General features: G+C 37.1%; 3 protein-coding genes across 5 annotated transcripts; 2 read left to right on the forward strand and 1 right to left on the reverse strand.

The window, feature by feature from the left end:
* The first annotated feature begins 1868 nt into the window (after nucleotides 1-1868).
* Nucleotides 1869-7622, forward strand: LOC136413922 (putative polypeptide N-acetylgalactosaminyltransferase 9). Its single transcript, XM_066397690.1, has 10 exons — nucleotides 1869-2089; nucleotides 4306-4493; nucleotides 4544-4679; nucleotides 5036-5189; nucleotides 5243-5351; nucleotides 5628-6216; nucleotides 6269-6521; nucleotides 6574-6713; nucleotides 6765-6875; nucleotides 6934-7622. The coding sequence occupies exons 2-10, from the start codon at nucleotides 4474-4476 to the stop codon at nucleotides 7201-7203; spliced, it is 1782 nt and encodes a 593-aa protein (XP_066253787.1). The 5' UTR covers nucleotides 1869-2089; nucleotides 4306-4473; the 3' UTR covers nucleotides 7204-7622.
* A 111-nt stretch (nucleotides 7623-7733) lies between these two features.
* Nucleotides 7734-9484, forward strand: LOC136413940 (enoyl-CoA hydratase domain-containing protein 3, mitochondrial). Of its 3 annotated transcripts, none has more exons than XM_066397714.1 (5): nucleotides 7734-7856; nucleotides 8274-8380; nucleotides 8668-8803; nucleotides 8858-9042; nucleotides 9091-9484. In XM_066397714.1, the coding sequence occupies exons 1-5, from the start codon at nucleotides 7824-7826 to the stop codon at nucleotides 9467-9469; spliced, it is 840 nt and encodes a 279-aa protein (XP_066253811.1). In that variant the 5' UTR covers nucleotides 7734-7823; the 3' UTR covers nucleotides 9470-9484. The 3 variants fall into 3 exon arrangements, with proteins under 3 accessions (XP_066253811.1, XP_066253826.1, XP_066253818.1); XM_066397721.1 differs by having other exon boundaries at nucleotides 7823-7856; nucleotides 8300-8380; XM_066397729.1 differs by lacking the exon at nucleotides 8274-8380 and having other exon boundaries at nucleotides 7753-7856.
* A 1134-nt stretch (nucleotides 9485-10618) lies between these two features.
* On the reverse strand, nucleotides 10619-12752 carry LOC136412086 (28 kDa heat- and acid-stable phosphoprotein-like). Its single transcript, XM_066394981.1, has 5 exons — nucleotides 12598-12752; nucleotides 12265-12476; nucleotides 11178-11320; nucleotides 10983-11119; nucleotides 10619-10927 (listed from the first exon to the last, which is right to left on the reverse strand). Exons 1-5 carry the CDS (start codon nucleotides 12605-12607, stop codon nucleotides 10866-10868), a joined length of 564 nt encoding a protein of 187 aa, XP_066251078.1. The 5' UTR covers nucleotides 12608-12752; the 3' UTR covers nucleotides 10619-10865.
* Between the last annotated feature and the right edge of the window lie 184 nt (nucleotides 12753-12936).

The raw sequence follows: 12936 nt of genomic DNA on the forward strand, positions 1-12936 counted from the left end.
TCGACAAAAATTATGAAAAATCATTGGATTTGGCAATTAAGATTTCTTTCCTCAAACAAACTGCCAATCAGCGACGTTCCAATCCAAGATAGGGAGAACGTAATGCGAATTTGAATATGAAGATGCAATCAGAAGGACTTTCCGTCTCGGTTTTGGGCAAAATCGAATGGAATTTATAATTAAACGGATTTATTATTTGAATCTAGACTTAACGATTTGCAAAATGTGCAACAAGAGCACCAACTACATACATTCAATTGCTCAACAGCCTCTTGCGGTACTTGCATCTCAGCTGACATAAATCTTAATGGTTACTGGTAGATCGTTTAGAATGGGACCGTTTGTGCAATAATTGCCAAATACAGAAAGATAACCATTAAGAAGACTATAATGCTTTACAGTTCACCTTTGCAGTACGCTTTTCCGGGCGTCTCATCGATAAGGTAAAAGCTGAGTGCGATTTAACTTCATGCCAATTTGAAGTGCATTACCTAATTAGTTTCTGTTGACCTACAGGTAGAAGAAAAGATGCTGCGTGCGTAAAGTATCGTCATTAAAAAGGCGGCTTTGAAGGTTACAAAGCACCAAGATTCTGTAGTACTGGGTGATCGTTAAGGAAAACCTAAAGTAGGCGTTCAAATGTCAGAGGCTTGTCGGGTATCAATGTTTGAAGGGAATAATAAATGGCTTAATTAATTCCCTCCGCTTGTAATTCACCGTGTACTGCGAGTTTTTTTAAATGATCACCCGTCACATGGGCTGCAAAAACAGCCCCCTTTAGCTCGACTTAAAACGAAATAAATTGCTACAAACCACTAATTGATATCATTCGAAGGAAGACATAAAGACCCATTTTCGCATGCAAAAGTCGTTTTTTTGTAGACGTTATCATAAAATGAATAAGAGCGGCCTCTCGATGCGCTTGAGGGTGGCTCAAAGCATCTAAAAGAGCTTAAATAAATGTGGTTAGTGTTCAGATTATCTCTTAATTTTACTACTTTTTTTTTACTGTCCTCAAATTAATCAGCATTTCGTCGTCCCATTAGGTACGTATTTCTGCAGCAGAGGACTTTTGGAAGGTTTTAGTCTTGGCAGCGCGTTCGTCGAAGGACGGTCGCCATTTTTTTATAAGGCAATTGTCATTTTTGTCAACTTTATAAATAGATTACTTTGTTTTCGCAAACAATTGCCGACACCCACTAAAATTGGCACCATTTTTCGAACGGAAAACGGTACTCTTATGACGTCGTTTTAACGCAGAGATGCGTCATGCACCTTACGTAACAGTTAAGCTGTCATGCTTGTGTCATTTCCTTCGATTTCGCCGAGTATTAAATTAGTGCCTAATTTGCTAAAAGGACGAACAAGATTGTGGTAAACTTATTCTCGATCGTTGGTGTATTATAAACACCACTTCCAGATATGACTCCGAAGTTGAGAAAGGCCAAAAGGAAAAGCCAAAGTCCGCGTGCAGATACGGAGGAAATGGGGCAATGGGATGTCTCTTGAAAGCCACAGCCACGCGGCCATTTGCCAACCGACCCAAAGATCCTCATCTCAAATATAAGTAAGATGTAAGTATGGGTGTAAAGTATGTAATTCTTCCTTGGCAAACCTTCAAGGATTAAGTAATTCGGGATTCATAGTCAACCTTGCACTATTCATCAATCGTGGTCAAATACCCTTTCAACGCACACACAGAATTTGCGTTCCAAAGCCACATTTTACCTTAGTGTAATGCCTCCAAAAGCATTATTTATAGCTACAGCTACACCCAGCTATATACACGTAGAATTTTAGCGTCTCTAAAAGAACCTCTCACTGCGAAAACTCCGGACAGCTTCACAGAGAGGAGGTTTTACGACAAACTCGTCTTCAGTTCGCCGTAGCGTGTATAAGAGTACAGTTAACTGATCAGATGCGAGCATAACTTGTCGATCGTCGAACCTCCAATCACGACCTATCGCATTAGTGGCTTAAGTTACTACTGTGAAGTTTATTTGAACTTGAAGTTCCCTTAAGGATTATCCAGGGAGAGGATCAAGAAAAAGGATTTTTCTCTGAAAATTTTGAAGCTGCGACAGTGTCAGTAAGTTTGCGAAAAAGTTTTGAAGTTTTGGGAAAAAAATACACTTTAACTGGAATGTGTCGGAAACCTTAGTTGCTATTGACATAATTCTTCTGTTATCTCCATGAATACGTAAACTTCGCTTCTAAATAACTGATAGCATGGCACTGTATGAACAAACAGTTTGCGTTTATGTTAAATTTTTTGCTCACTTTTATCTGAGTTATTCGGCGGATGTGTGGGCCGCAAAGGACAACGAAATTTGCTTTTGTTCAATCCTGAGTGGGATTTTAGGTTCGTCAGGCGGCCTTTTATTGCTCGCACCTTTTAATTGTTTCAGCACTGAATGAAGGCCGTCATTGCGTGTTCCTTCATTTCGGGCCAGTCGCCAGAAACAATTAGCATTATAAGAAATTCTCAAAAAACATTGTCATCAACAGAGGAAAGGAGTATTATTAGCCTTTTATGATTAAACGAGGTTATTTAGGTTCAAATAATCTTTAAAATCCCTAAAAACTGCTCTTATAAGTTCCGTTTCGTCAAACATCACTCAAAAAGATTCTGAACAGCGCATATAATTTCGACCACATAGTTCCTTGGAGGATGCACGTATGGTTGCCTGTTTCATCGTCTTCCTGCCTGAGGCAGATATAATTCTCTAGAATGCGTTCATGTTTGTTCTCAATCTTAGTCGGCCCTGCTACATTATCTTTTGAATTATTAGGCGCAAATTTATACAAAATATGATCTAATTGAGTGGACAATTCGAATCCAGACTTTAAATTTATTTTATGAAAAAAACAAATATCTGCTAATTTATTCGGCATAATTAAATTAAACAGTCATGTCTGTGCCGGTAATGTACTTTTAATAACACACTCGGTGCAAAGCAGTGAACTCTCACTTTCTACTGTGAAATCACCTTATAAATGCGATTTTTATCGACGGAATTAATCAGATTCAACTAGTCTTTCATAACAGAGACGTGCAATATGATAAATTATGAATTATTGCCATCCTCAAGGATTATGCTATATCTCGTAAATAATCCGAAAACTGGCGCAAACTATTCGAAGTTTCCTTTAAACGTTCATGTTGAAATTCCCAACTTTTGCTATAAGAGTTTCATGGCTTCCTCAACTTCTGTTTTTCTTCGGACGTCGATAATACAGAGTGATGAAAATTAATTGCCAATATTGACTCCTTAAGAGCTGTAATAAAAAATTTCAGTGGGTATTACTTTGCCATTACGTGGCGTACTTAATATAATTAACTTGACTGCATGGAATTGCGTGGGAGTTTCCCCTTAAAAGGAGGGTATGCAGCATTTCATGTGGTATAATATCGTCTTCATGTTGCCGGTTAGATAAGAGATCTTATTTTACTGGTGATGACCCACAGTTGAACACAAAAGATAATTAATGATGATGGATTGCGAAAAATCGTGACCGGTCACGATGCCGGAACTGCAGGACTGTATTTTGTGGGTTTATTGGATGATATTTAAACGAGAAAGTTGGAGTAGTTGGAGAATCGATCGGCAGATGCTTAAAATGTAGTTTCGTGTGCCACAAAGTTCAAAATAATTTTATTAGATCGCGCCGCTTTTCAGCAAATTTGAGGCCTGGTACCGCAAAATGGTCCCAAATGGAAAAGTCTCGCTCTCATGATCCCAGTCCTCCTCATAACAAAAGTACAATTCCGCTCGCAATATGCCTTAAATAGACACTTATTGCCTGCTTTAATAATGCTTAAGTAATGCGCAATAACCGCACCAAGATGTACTTTTCTTTGCTTCCGCCTAAGACCTGAAGAACACACATAAATCATTTTTTACTTCACTTAAAGCTCATTATAAAGTGACCACTAAAATCACCAGTCTCCATAAAAAAAAACGGCAAAAACAGCTTGAATGTTAAGTCGGTAGAGCCAATTAAGAGATTCCTATGTCCGAGACCAACATTATTCAAATCGACAAAAAGCTGCTTAAGTAATGGGTATTCCGATACACCAAAGTAGACGACCTTTATCAAAATACGCGTTAATTGAAAACGAGAAATAATGTCGAAACCGATCCTTAGTGGTGATTTTACTGAGGTTCTGCAGATGACCTGAGCTGCTTTGTTCATACTCGATCACCTTGACTTGCAGCATTTTATCAAATAAAATATCATCAATGCCGGTTACCGTGTTGTACGAATTCGTTTGCCACTTACACATTTACTGTTTACTTACAGAAATCCACATAGGTCCTTATCAACTGGCTTATCACTAAGTCGGTTCTCCCTGATAACACCTATGGCCATGGCTTCGCAGGTTTTCTCACGATAACACTGCGATTCATCACGACAGCGTAATAATGTTGATTAGGAAGCCCTGATGATAGTTTTAGCGTCGGCGACACCATGCTGGTTTGCTTCAAAAAGTTCGTATGGATTTGATTGCGTGACGAAGTCTCAGAGGGAGTTTTTACAGGTCGGTTTTGCTCAAGCTAGTGGTGATAGTGGCCATAGCATGGTTCATCATTGCTGTGCTGATCTCGTGGGATTCGACGAACGTGGGGGAAAGGGACCGAGAGATAGGGCAAAGTTGGCAACGAGAGAGAAACGAGGTAAGTAAGTGACATTTGCACACCTTAATGTTAAGTTGGAATATGTGTTTTCGGACACTCGTCGTATGTGAAGGCGCGGTAAACCTGGTCAGAACTGTCACGTACTGAGTCTTTCACAACGCTTGGTCTAAAAAAAATACAGGTTAAACCTTGACATTTCCGAGTTTTCAAATTCCGTTTTCCCTCCTTAAGCCCCTCAATTTGTGCTCACATTCTGTGAAACGCACCTTTACCAAGCTCAGATGAAAATACAGAAACGTGACCTGCAACTGACAAATATCATTCCACTGTTTCTCTTCCAATTCTACATACCCCCATCACATTAATTAAATATAATTACCACATAACTCTTCCAGATAATTAATGATGCTCCCGGTCCAGCTGAGCCTTTCCGCAGAGAGGAGGGTGACCAAAAAAACCTCCCCTTCGATGACAACTTGGTGCTGGCACCACCTCAGGATGTTCCAGGCGAAATGGGGAAGCCCGTAGTTTTACCCAAAAATTTGACCGGTAGAGAGTATTCTCTCTAACGAGGAAGTAATTATAGAATTCTCATGTTTCAGGGAGCGTGAAAAATATGGTAGACGAGGGCTGGATGAACAACGCTTTCAATCAGTACGCTAGCGACATGATTAGTGTTCATAGGAGCCTGCCTGACGCAAGGGATGAATGGTAAGGGAAAAAGGAAGTTTTTAATTTCCAGTTACCCACACGGTTGTAAAACTCTCCCCCCTCATCGCCGTGATAATTGCAACTCAATATCCGTCTTGAGCAGTAATTAACAATTAAAACCTCCGCATTGTCTCAAATGGCTCCCCGTTTAAATTGAGCTAATTAGCGTTAATTGTCTTCCTGACATTAGTGCCCCTGTTTATTATTAGAAATGGCAATTATGTGCTTATTAAGATTTATTCGCCACTAAAACTGACTATCACGAATGGGTTTTAGGTGCAAAAAATCAAACCGCTACTTAACAGACCTTCCAAAAACCTCCGTAGTAATTTGCTTCCACAATGAGGCCTGGTCAGTACTTTTGCGTACAGTCCATTCAGTTCTTGACCGCTCCCCGTCACACCTAATCCAGGAAGTGGTGTTGGTGGATGATTTCTCCAATATGGATCATTTGAAAACTCAGTTAGAGGACTACTGGGCTAACGAGCCTAAAGTAAAAATTGTGCGAGCCCCCGAGCGAGTGGGGCTAATAAGGGCCCGACTATTGGGCTATGAACACGCCACAGGCGCAGTACTCACTTACCTGGACTCGCACTGTGAGTGCACTGAGGGCTGGTTGGAGCCTTTGCTGGACCGCATTGCCCGCAACTCTACCACTGTAGTGTGTCCAGTTATAGACGTTATAGACGATACTACGTTGGAATATGTTTTCCATGATAGCAATGGAGTCAATGTAGGCGGCTTCGACTGGAATTTACAATTTAACTGGCATGCAGTGCCTCAGCACGAAAGGAAGAGGCATAAGGACACTGCGGAACCTGTTTGGAGTCCAACAATGGCAGGAGGGCTGTTTAGCATAGATAGAGTGAGTTTTTTTTGTATTTGAATCAAGATGGTACTGAAGAGGCTGCTTATAGGAGTTCTTTAGAAAACTGGGGACTTATGATGATGGCTTTGATATTTGGGGCGGAGAAAATCTGGAGCTTTCATTTAAAACCTGGATGTGTGGGGGCACCCTGGAGATTGTCCCATGCTCCCACGTGGGGCATATTTTCAGAAAAAGGTCTCCTTATAAATGGAGAAAAGGCGTGAATGTATTGAGGAGAAATTCGGTTAGGCTTGCAGACGTTTGGCTAGATGATTATGCCCAGTATTACTATCAAAGGATAGGTATGGCCGCAAATTCGCTTTAAGCGCTTGAAATTACAGGGAGAATTTGTAGGGAACGACAAGGGTAATTATGGAGATGTCAGCTCCAGGAAGGCTCTTAGAGAGAATCTTGGATGTAAGACCTTTAAGTGGTATCTAGACTATATCTATCCAGAGTTGTTTGTACCTGGGGAAGCCGTCGCCAATGGGGAGGTACCATCGTTGAATTTTTATTATTCGAAAATTTAATTATCATTCCTTCAGATTCGCAATTTGGGGTTTGGAGCCCGAACATGTCTAGACTCTGCAGCCCGCAAGAACGACCTGCACAAACCTATAGGCCTTTATCCTTGCCACAAACAAGGAGGAAATCAGGTGGATAGCTACGTTTATAATCTGAAATAAAAATGATTTAACTAATATATTTTCTTAGTTTTGGCTCTATAGCAAAACTGGAGAAATCAGGCGAGATGAAGCATGCTTGGACTACAGCGGTCAAGAAACGATTCTCTACCCGTGTCACGGCAGCAAAGGCAACCAATTCTGGGATTATGACTCGGACAAGAAGATAATCCGACACGGTAGTAGTGGCAAGTGCATGGCTATAAACGCGGCCAAAACGAAAGTTGTGATGGAATATTGTGATTTTAACTCCAGTGCTCAGAAGTGGGACTTGGAGAACTACGACAAGTCCAAGTTGTAGAGGATTTTCACTAGTCAATTAATTTTTAGTACCAATGACGCAGTGCTCAATGGGGAGTAGGCAATATTGCTTTGATATTGACTGAGTATTATTATTTGTGAATATTTTTATTGTACAAATGTTTGTACTTAAATTGTTTTTTTTTTGTTGTTATTCCTATTATTGTAAAGGAGGAATTTTTGTACTTATTTTGGTGTGTATAAAAATGTGTACATATCTCAGAACATATCTGACGTAATGGTGATTTGTACTTATGAAATTTGCAATTTATCTTCAAAAACTTAACTGGTTGATATAATTCACGTGAGAGTACTTAAGAGTGTGTTTTAGGCCAGTAAATTACCGTCGTGTCCTAGTACCTATTTTTATAATGTGCCTTATTTTGTGTATATAAAATAAAAGTAGAGTTAAATTAAGAATATATGCTTGATTTTGGTCAAATAAATTAAATTCGCAAGTGCGGTGCATAATAAACTCATTGACGTCATTAAGTAGACGTAAGACGTCAATGGATTTATAATGTCAACCCAAATTTTTTTCTAGGTTATGTTTCTATTTGAACTAAAAAAGTTACGCCTGAATTTTTATAGAAATTAATGTTTATTGCTTAAGAAAACAGAATGTTAACAAAAAGTTCAATGTTAATACTCAAGGTAAGAACTATTAATACTTATATTTCTATTCTATCATCAGACTCTGAGATGCTTTAAAGATTATATTCAGGGAATTTAACATTGACCTTCTATGTTCTTGCTTTTACTTGTTTATTCACCCCAAATCAGTGCTTTTCTTAAAACAGATTTTCCAAGAATTTACAAGATGTCCAATTTTATTTAGACACCTTTTCATCTCACTTGTTATACTACTTATTGAGTTTATAAAAAAAGTTTTATACAAGAGTTTCAATGCGATCGGTAGACGTATTGTACCTCAAATTGAGATTTTACTTCTTCACTTCAACTACAGTATTAAATAAGCCTAACCTACCAGTTTTAAGTACTAAACATGTACCACTCGCCAACCAAAATTGCCTTAATACAAAGTTGTATGGATTTCAATGTATTTTTTAGAGATCAAAGGTGATATTTAATAATAGGTTCTTATCAACATCCCCACAAATCAAGACTGAGTTTGCTAACGGAATTAAAGAAATTGTTATGTGTAATTCACAGGCAAGGTGAGTTCTGTTATAGAAATCTTAGACTTAGATTGCTGATGAATTTTTGTACACTAAAATGCTTCAGAAATAACTCAAAATTCCAAAAAAAAAAAACTGATATGTGTACAGCTAATGTGTCTGTGAATGATGTGTGAGTGATTTCATTTCCGACTTTGATCTCATACACCAAGACACCTTAGTAATCTGCCTCTCACACAAACTTAATGTTAGCAATCACATTTGTAGTGAAATATTTCCTAAGAGAACATCAACCATAATGTCATTCACCATTTTCTATATTTCAGAAATGCATTATCCATTGAAATGATGGAAAACCTCATCTACCATCTAACATCAGACCAACAAAATAAGGAATTAAGAGTTATTGTAATATCTGGAGAAGGACCAGCCTTCTCAGCTGGCCACAACTTAAAAGAACTTGTATGTACCAACAATAATTCTTAATAGCAAAAGAACCAGGTAAATCCCTCATAGGTCAGTGATCAAAGTAAACAACAAAAGTGTTTCCAACTAGCGTCTGAATTAATGAATAAAATATTGGATTGTCCAGTGCCAGTAATTGCAAAGGTTGACGGCATTGCAGCAGCCGCTGGATGTCAACTTGTGGCCCAATGTGATATGGCTATTGCCTCTAAGAGAAGTGTTTTTTCAACTCCAGGGTAATAAACATTTTAAATGGGTGTTTCCTTTTATCCAAATGTTTGCAGTGCTAATTTTGGTATATTTTGCTCTACTCCTGGGGTGGCTCTAGCTAGAAGCATACCAAAAACATCTGCCCTTTACATGCTATTTACCGGCTTCCCAGTATCAGCTGAAGAAGCTTTTAGAATAGGACTTATAACAAAAGTATGTTCAGAGGAAAAATTAAATGAGGAACTTGAGAATATTTGCAATGCCATTAAAGCAAAAAGTAGGGATATTGTTGAGTTGGGGAAGACTTTTTACTATCAACAAATTCATTATAATGTGAAGAAAGCCTACGAATTGGGAGGAGAGAAAATGCAGGAAAATTTGCAACTACCAGATTGCAAAGAAGGAATTCAAAGTTTCATTGAAAAACGAAAACCGCGTTGGGGGAGTAAGTGATATGGTTTTTACTTATGCACATTGATCAATGTAATTAAATGCTGTTTTACTATGGTTTTTTTGTTATTAAAAAATGTGTTAAATCATTTTGATGTTATTTTTTATTATAGTAAAAAAATTCTCATATTACAAATAACCAATACATACAGGGTGCATCAGGCTTATTTTGAACTACAATCACAATATTACAAATTGCCACGATACATCGATTTTGTTTTCAAGGGGGACACATTTTAGTGTTAAATTAAATGCAGATTCTCCAAAATAACCCTCTTTGTAAAGGTGCATTTGGCAGGGGGTAGTGAGTTCACCATACCCTCAATCATCTTCCTCCATCTTGTCTAAACCCCCTACCAAAAACCCAAAAAATCGAAGTCAGATGCGAGTTTTGACCGCAGCAAGTCAAAGCTGTATCATACGTCTATTTTGGAACCAAATCTTGTCGATATCGGAGCCCAATCTTATCGATATCGGAGCCCAATCTTGTCGATATCGGAGCCCTCACTCAATATTTCCTAAATTTTTTACGCAAAATTTATTATACGCTTCAAATTTCGAGTATTTTACTGAAATTTTGCCACTTTGTATCAGGAAAGCAGAAGTGTAAGGAGGTATATTTAGCTCCTGATAGTTCTTGAATCACCTGATCAGGAGGTATATTTAGCTCCTGATAGTTTTTGAATCATCTGATTCTTCCAAATTATTTTAGTTCGAAAATCCAAATGTAAACACTGTCGTTCAGCAGTAGCCAAGTTCTTGCCAAAATTGATGCTCAGGACTATGATATATTTTGAACAATGTTTCGTTCGCTCGTGACAAAAATTATGGGTATAAAAAGAAGTAACCACCTATGAGCGGTCACGTGAAAAATACTCATTTGGATTGTGAATTGCCTAAACCTTGACGTGGTGCTATGTACACGCCATCACATCAAGTATCATTCTGGTGCTATTGAGGAATAAGTAGCCAAACTGGTTATAGTACGAAAGAAAGAATCTGCCTCCGTTTAGCAGTTAGTCCTGTGCATGGTGTTTAGGTGGTGGAAGTAGTCAGGATAAAATGAATGTAACAAGCGACAGCATACTGATGCACATTTTCAGAATTTTTTGTACATCTACCTTTTTGTATTTATATAAGCGAAAACAGTAATGGGGCTCCACCTAAACGGCAGTTTTATTCAAATCTACAGATGTGTTAATAACTCAATAAATCTAAGGTAGAAACTTCACTTTTAATGTATCTTCGACAAAAAGAAAGTGCTTCAGTGTTGTATTAATTAACAAAAATGAATTGTAACATTTAGAAAAATTAAGGAAACAGTCTAAATTCTTCAATTTGTGAATATTAATGAGAAATGAAAAAATCAAGACATTTTAATTGAGTCAAAGTATAAAAATTACTTTTTGCCTAGTGCTTTTTGAGTAGCTGCAGTTTTTGCCTTGGCAGCATCTTCTCTCTCTGAAAATCAATTATTTACAAAGAAAATTCCCTTAAAAACAACTCAATGACATACCTTTTTGTTCCACTTCTCTTCTCTTCTTAGCATCTTCTCTTTGCTGCCTAATAATTGCTAACCTAGCCAAATCAGCTCTTGCTTGGTCAGTTTTTCCTTCTGCATGCAACTTTTGATAGTGAGCTTGAGCTTTTTGCCTATAACATACATAATATTTTATATTACCACATATATAGTCAGCAAAAAACAAAATACTTTTCAATCTCCTCTCTTTCCCTTCGAGACAATTGAGGTTTTTCAGCTAAATCGGCAGTGTCTAGTTTGGTGACTTTTTTAAGTTTTTTCTGGACCCTGTTTGGATTTTCTATTTCAATTAAATTGGATACTCCTTTGGCTTTCTGTGAGAAGAAGCAAAAGATTTTAGTCAAATAGTTAAGAGACAGTTTGTTTTAAAAGCAGGTAAAGATAATGCAAACATGAATTATGTAAGTACTTATTATAATACTGTTTTATTACTACTACTTTTAAGCCTTTTATCTCCACTGAAATCCTATCTGGGCTTCTTGGGGGCTTATTAATAACCCAGAAATTACTTTTTACAAAAACAGAAATTACAGGATTACCTACTTAAATTTACTTGACAGTCACAATGGCAGAAAAAAGTATTTAGACAACACTTTAGTCAAAGTATAAAATATTTAAAATCAGAAGTATTAATTGCTCTTAACAATGTATATATAAAAAAGAAGTTTCATAGTCAGGTCTTTTAAACTATATGATTTATTAGCAATAAAAAAATATAAAAGTCAATAACACAAATTATATTTAAACCAGTATGAAATATAATAGGAAAAATATATTTAGACACGCACATGCGCCTGTTTGCTGATTGTAATAAACAAAACAACATATAGCAACAGGTTTATCACTATCATCTAGAGTCAGTTGCTTTTTCATTAAAATAAGAGAAACTTCAAATTTTATATAAAAAACAATTCACAACCATACCAGTTTGAAAAAAGAGTTAATGGACGCATGGATGAGCGTTTCTACAGAAGTATCTAATAATTTAATTAATTTTATGCCTAGACAGTTATTACAATTTTTTTTTGTTTTTTTGTTGTTACATCTTGTAGAATGTATTTAAATCTTTTTTTCTTATTATATTTCATACTGATTTGAATATAATTTATGTTCATTGACTTTTACATTTATTTTATTGCTAATAATTCATATTGTTTAAGGCAATTAATACTTTCAATTTTGGAACATTTTATTCTGTGACTGAAGTGTTATCTAAATATTTTTTTCCACCACTGTGTGAGCAAATTTTTGGCCTTACCCCAGCATTATCTTCATCACTGCTACTCTCTTCCTCTTCACTGCCAGACTCTTCATCATTCGACTTCTTATCTCCCTCACTCTCATCACTACTGCTGTCTCCTCCATGCTGCTGCCTCCACCTTTTCTTTTGTTCCTCTTTCCTTCTCTCTTCTTCAAGTTCTTCGGGATTAGTGAACTTGCGGTTGCGACCCTTATGGTTCGTATATTTACCTGTGGAAAGTCAAGAAAAATGAACAATTAGAAAGCCTTTGAAGCATGGAATGTTGTGAGCCTGGAGACGTTCTATAACCTCCAGGGGTCATTTATATGAAGAGAATGGAAGGGTGCTTACCTCGGGGCATGTTTTGAAACGTTTACAAGATAAAACAAATACAAAAATTTCTATGGAAGTTTCGTCCAAAATATTTTCAAACACACAGAAAAGTGAATAAATGTTTTTTAATGCCTTCCTTTCTGTGCTATTTAATGACTTTGATTTGACAGGAGACAGATGAAGAACAAAGACGACACAAAGATTTGTGACGCAGAGGTAGCATGTTCTTTATTCGCTTTATATTACCTTTTTGAAACTGGTGGAAGCAAGATAAAGATAAATAAAAATTAAAAACGACTGGGATAATGGATTTGCAATAATGTAAACAACGTCGACAATTTACACCCTCCACCTCTC

Source organism: Euwallacea similis, chromosome 1, assembly GCF_039881205.1.
Source record: "Euwallacea similis isolate ESF13 chromosome 1, ESF131.1, whole genome shotgun sequence".
NCBI classification, from domain to species: Eukaryota; Metazoa; Arthropoda; class Insecta; order Coleoptera; family Curculionidae; genus Euwallacea; species Euwallacea similis.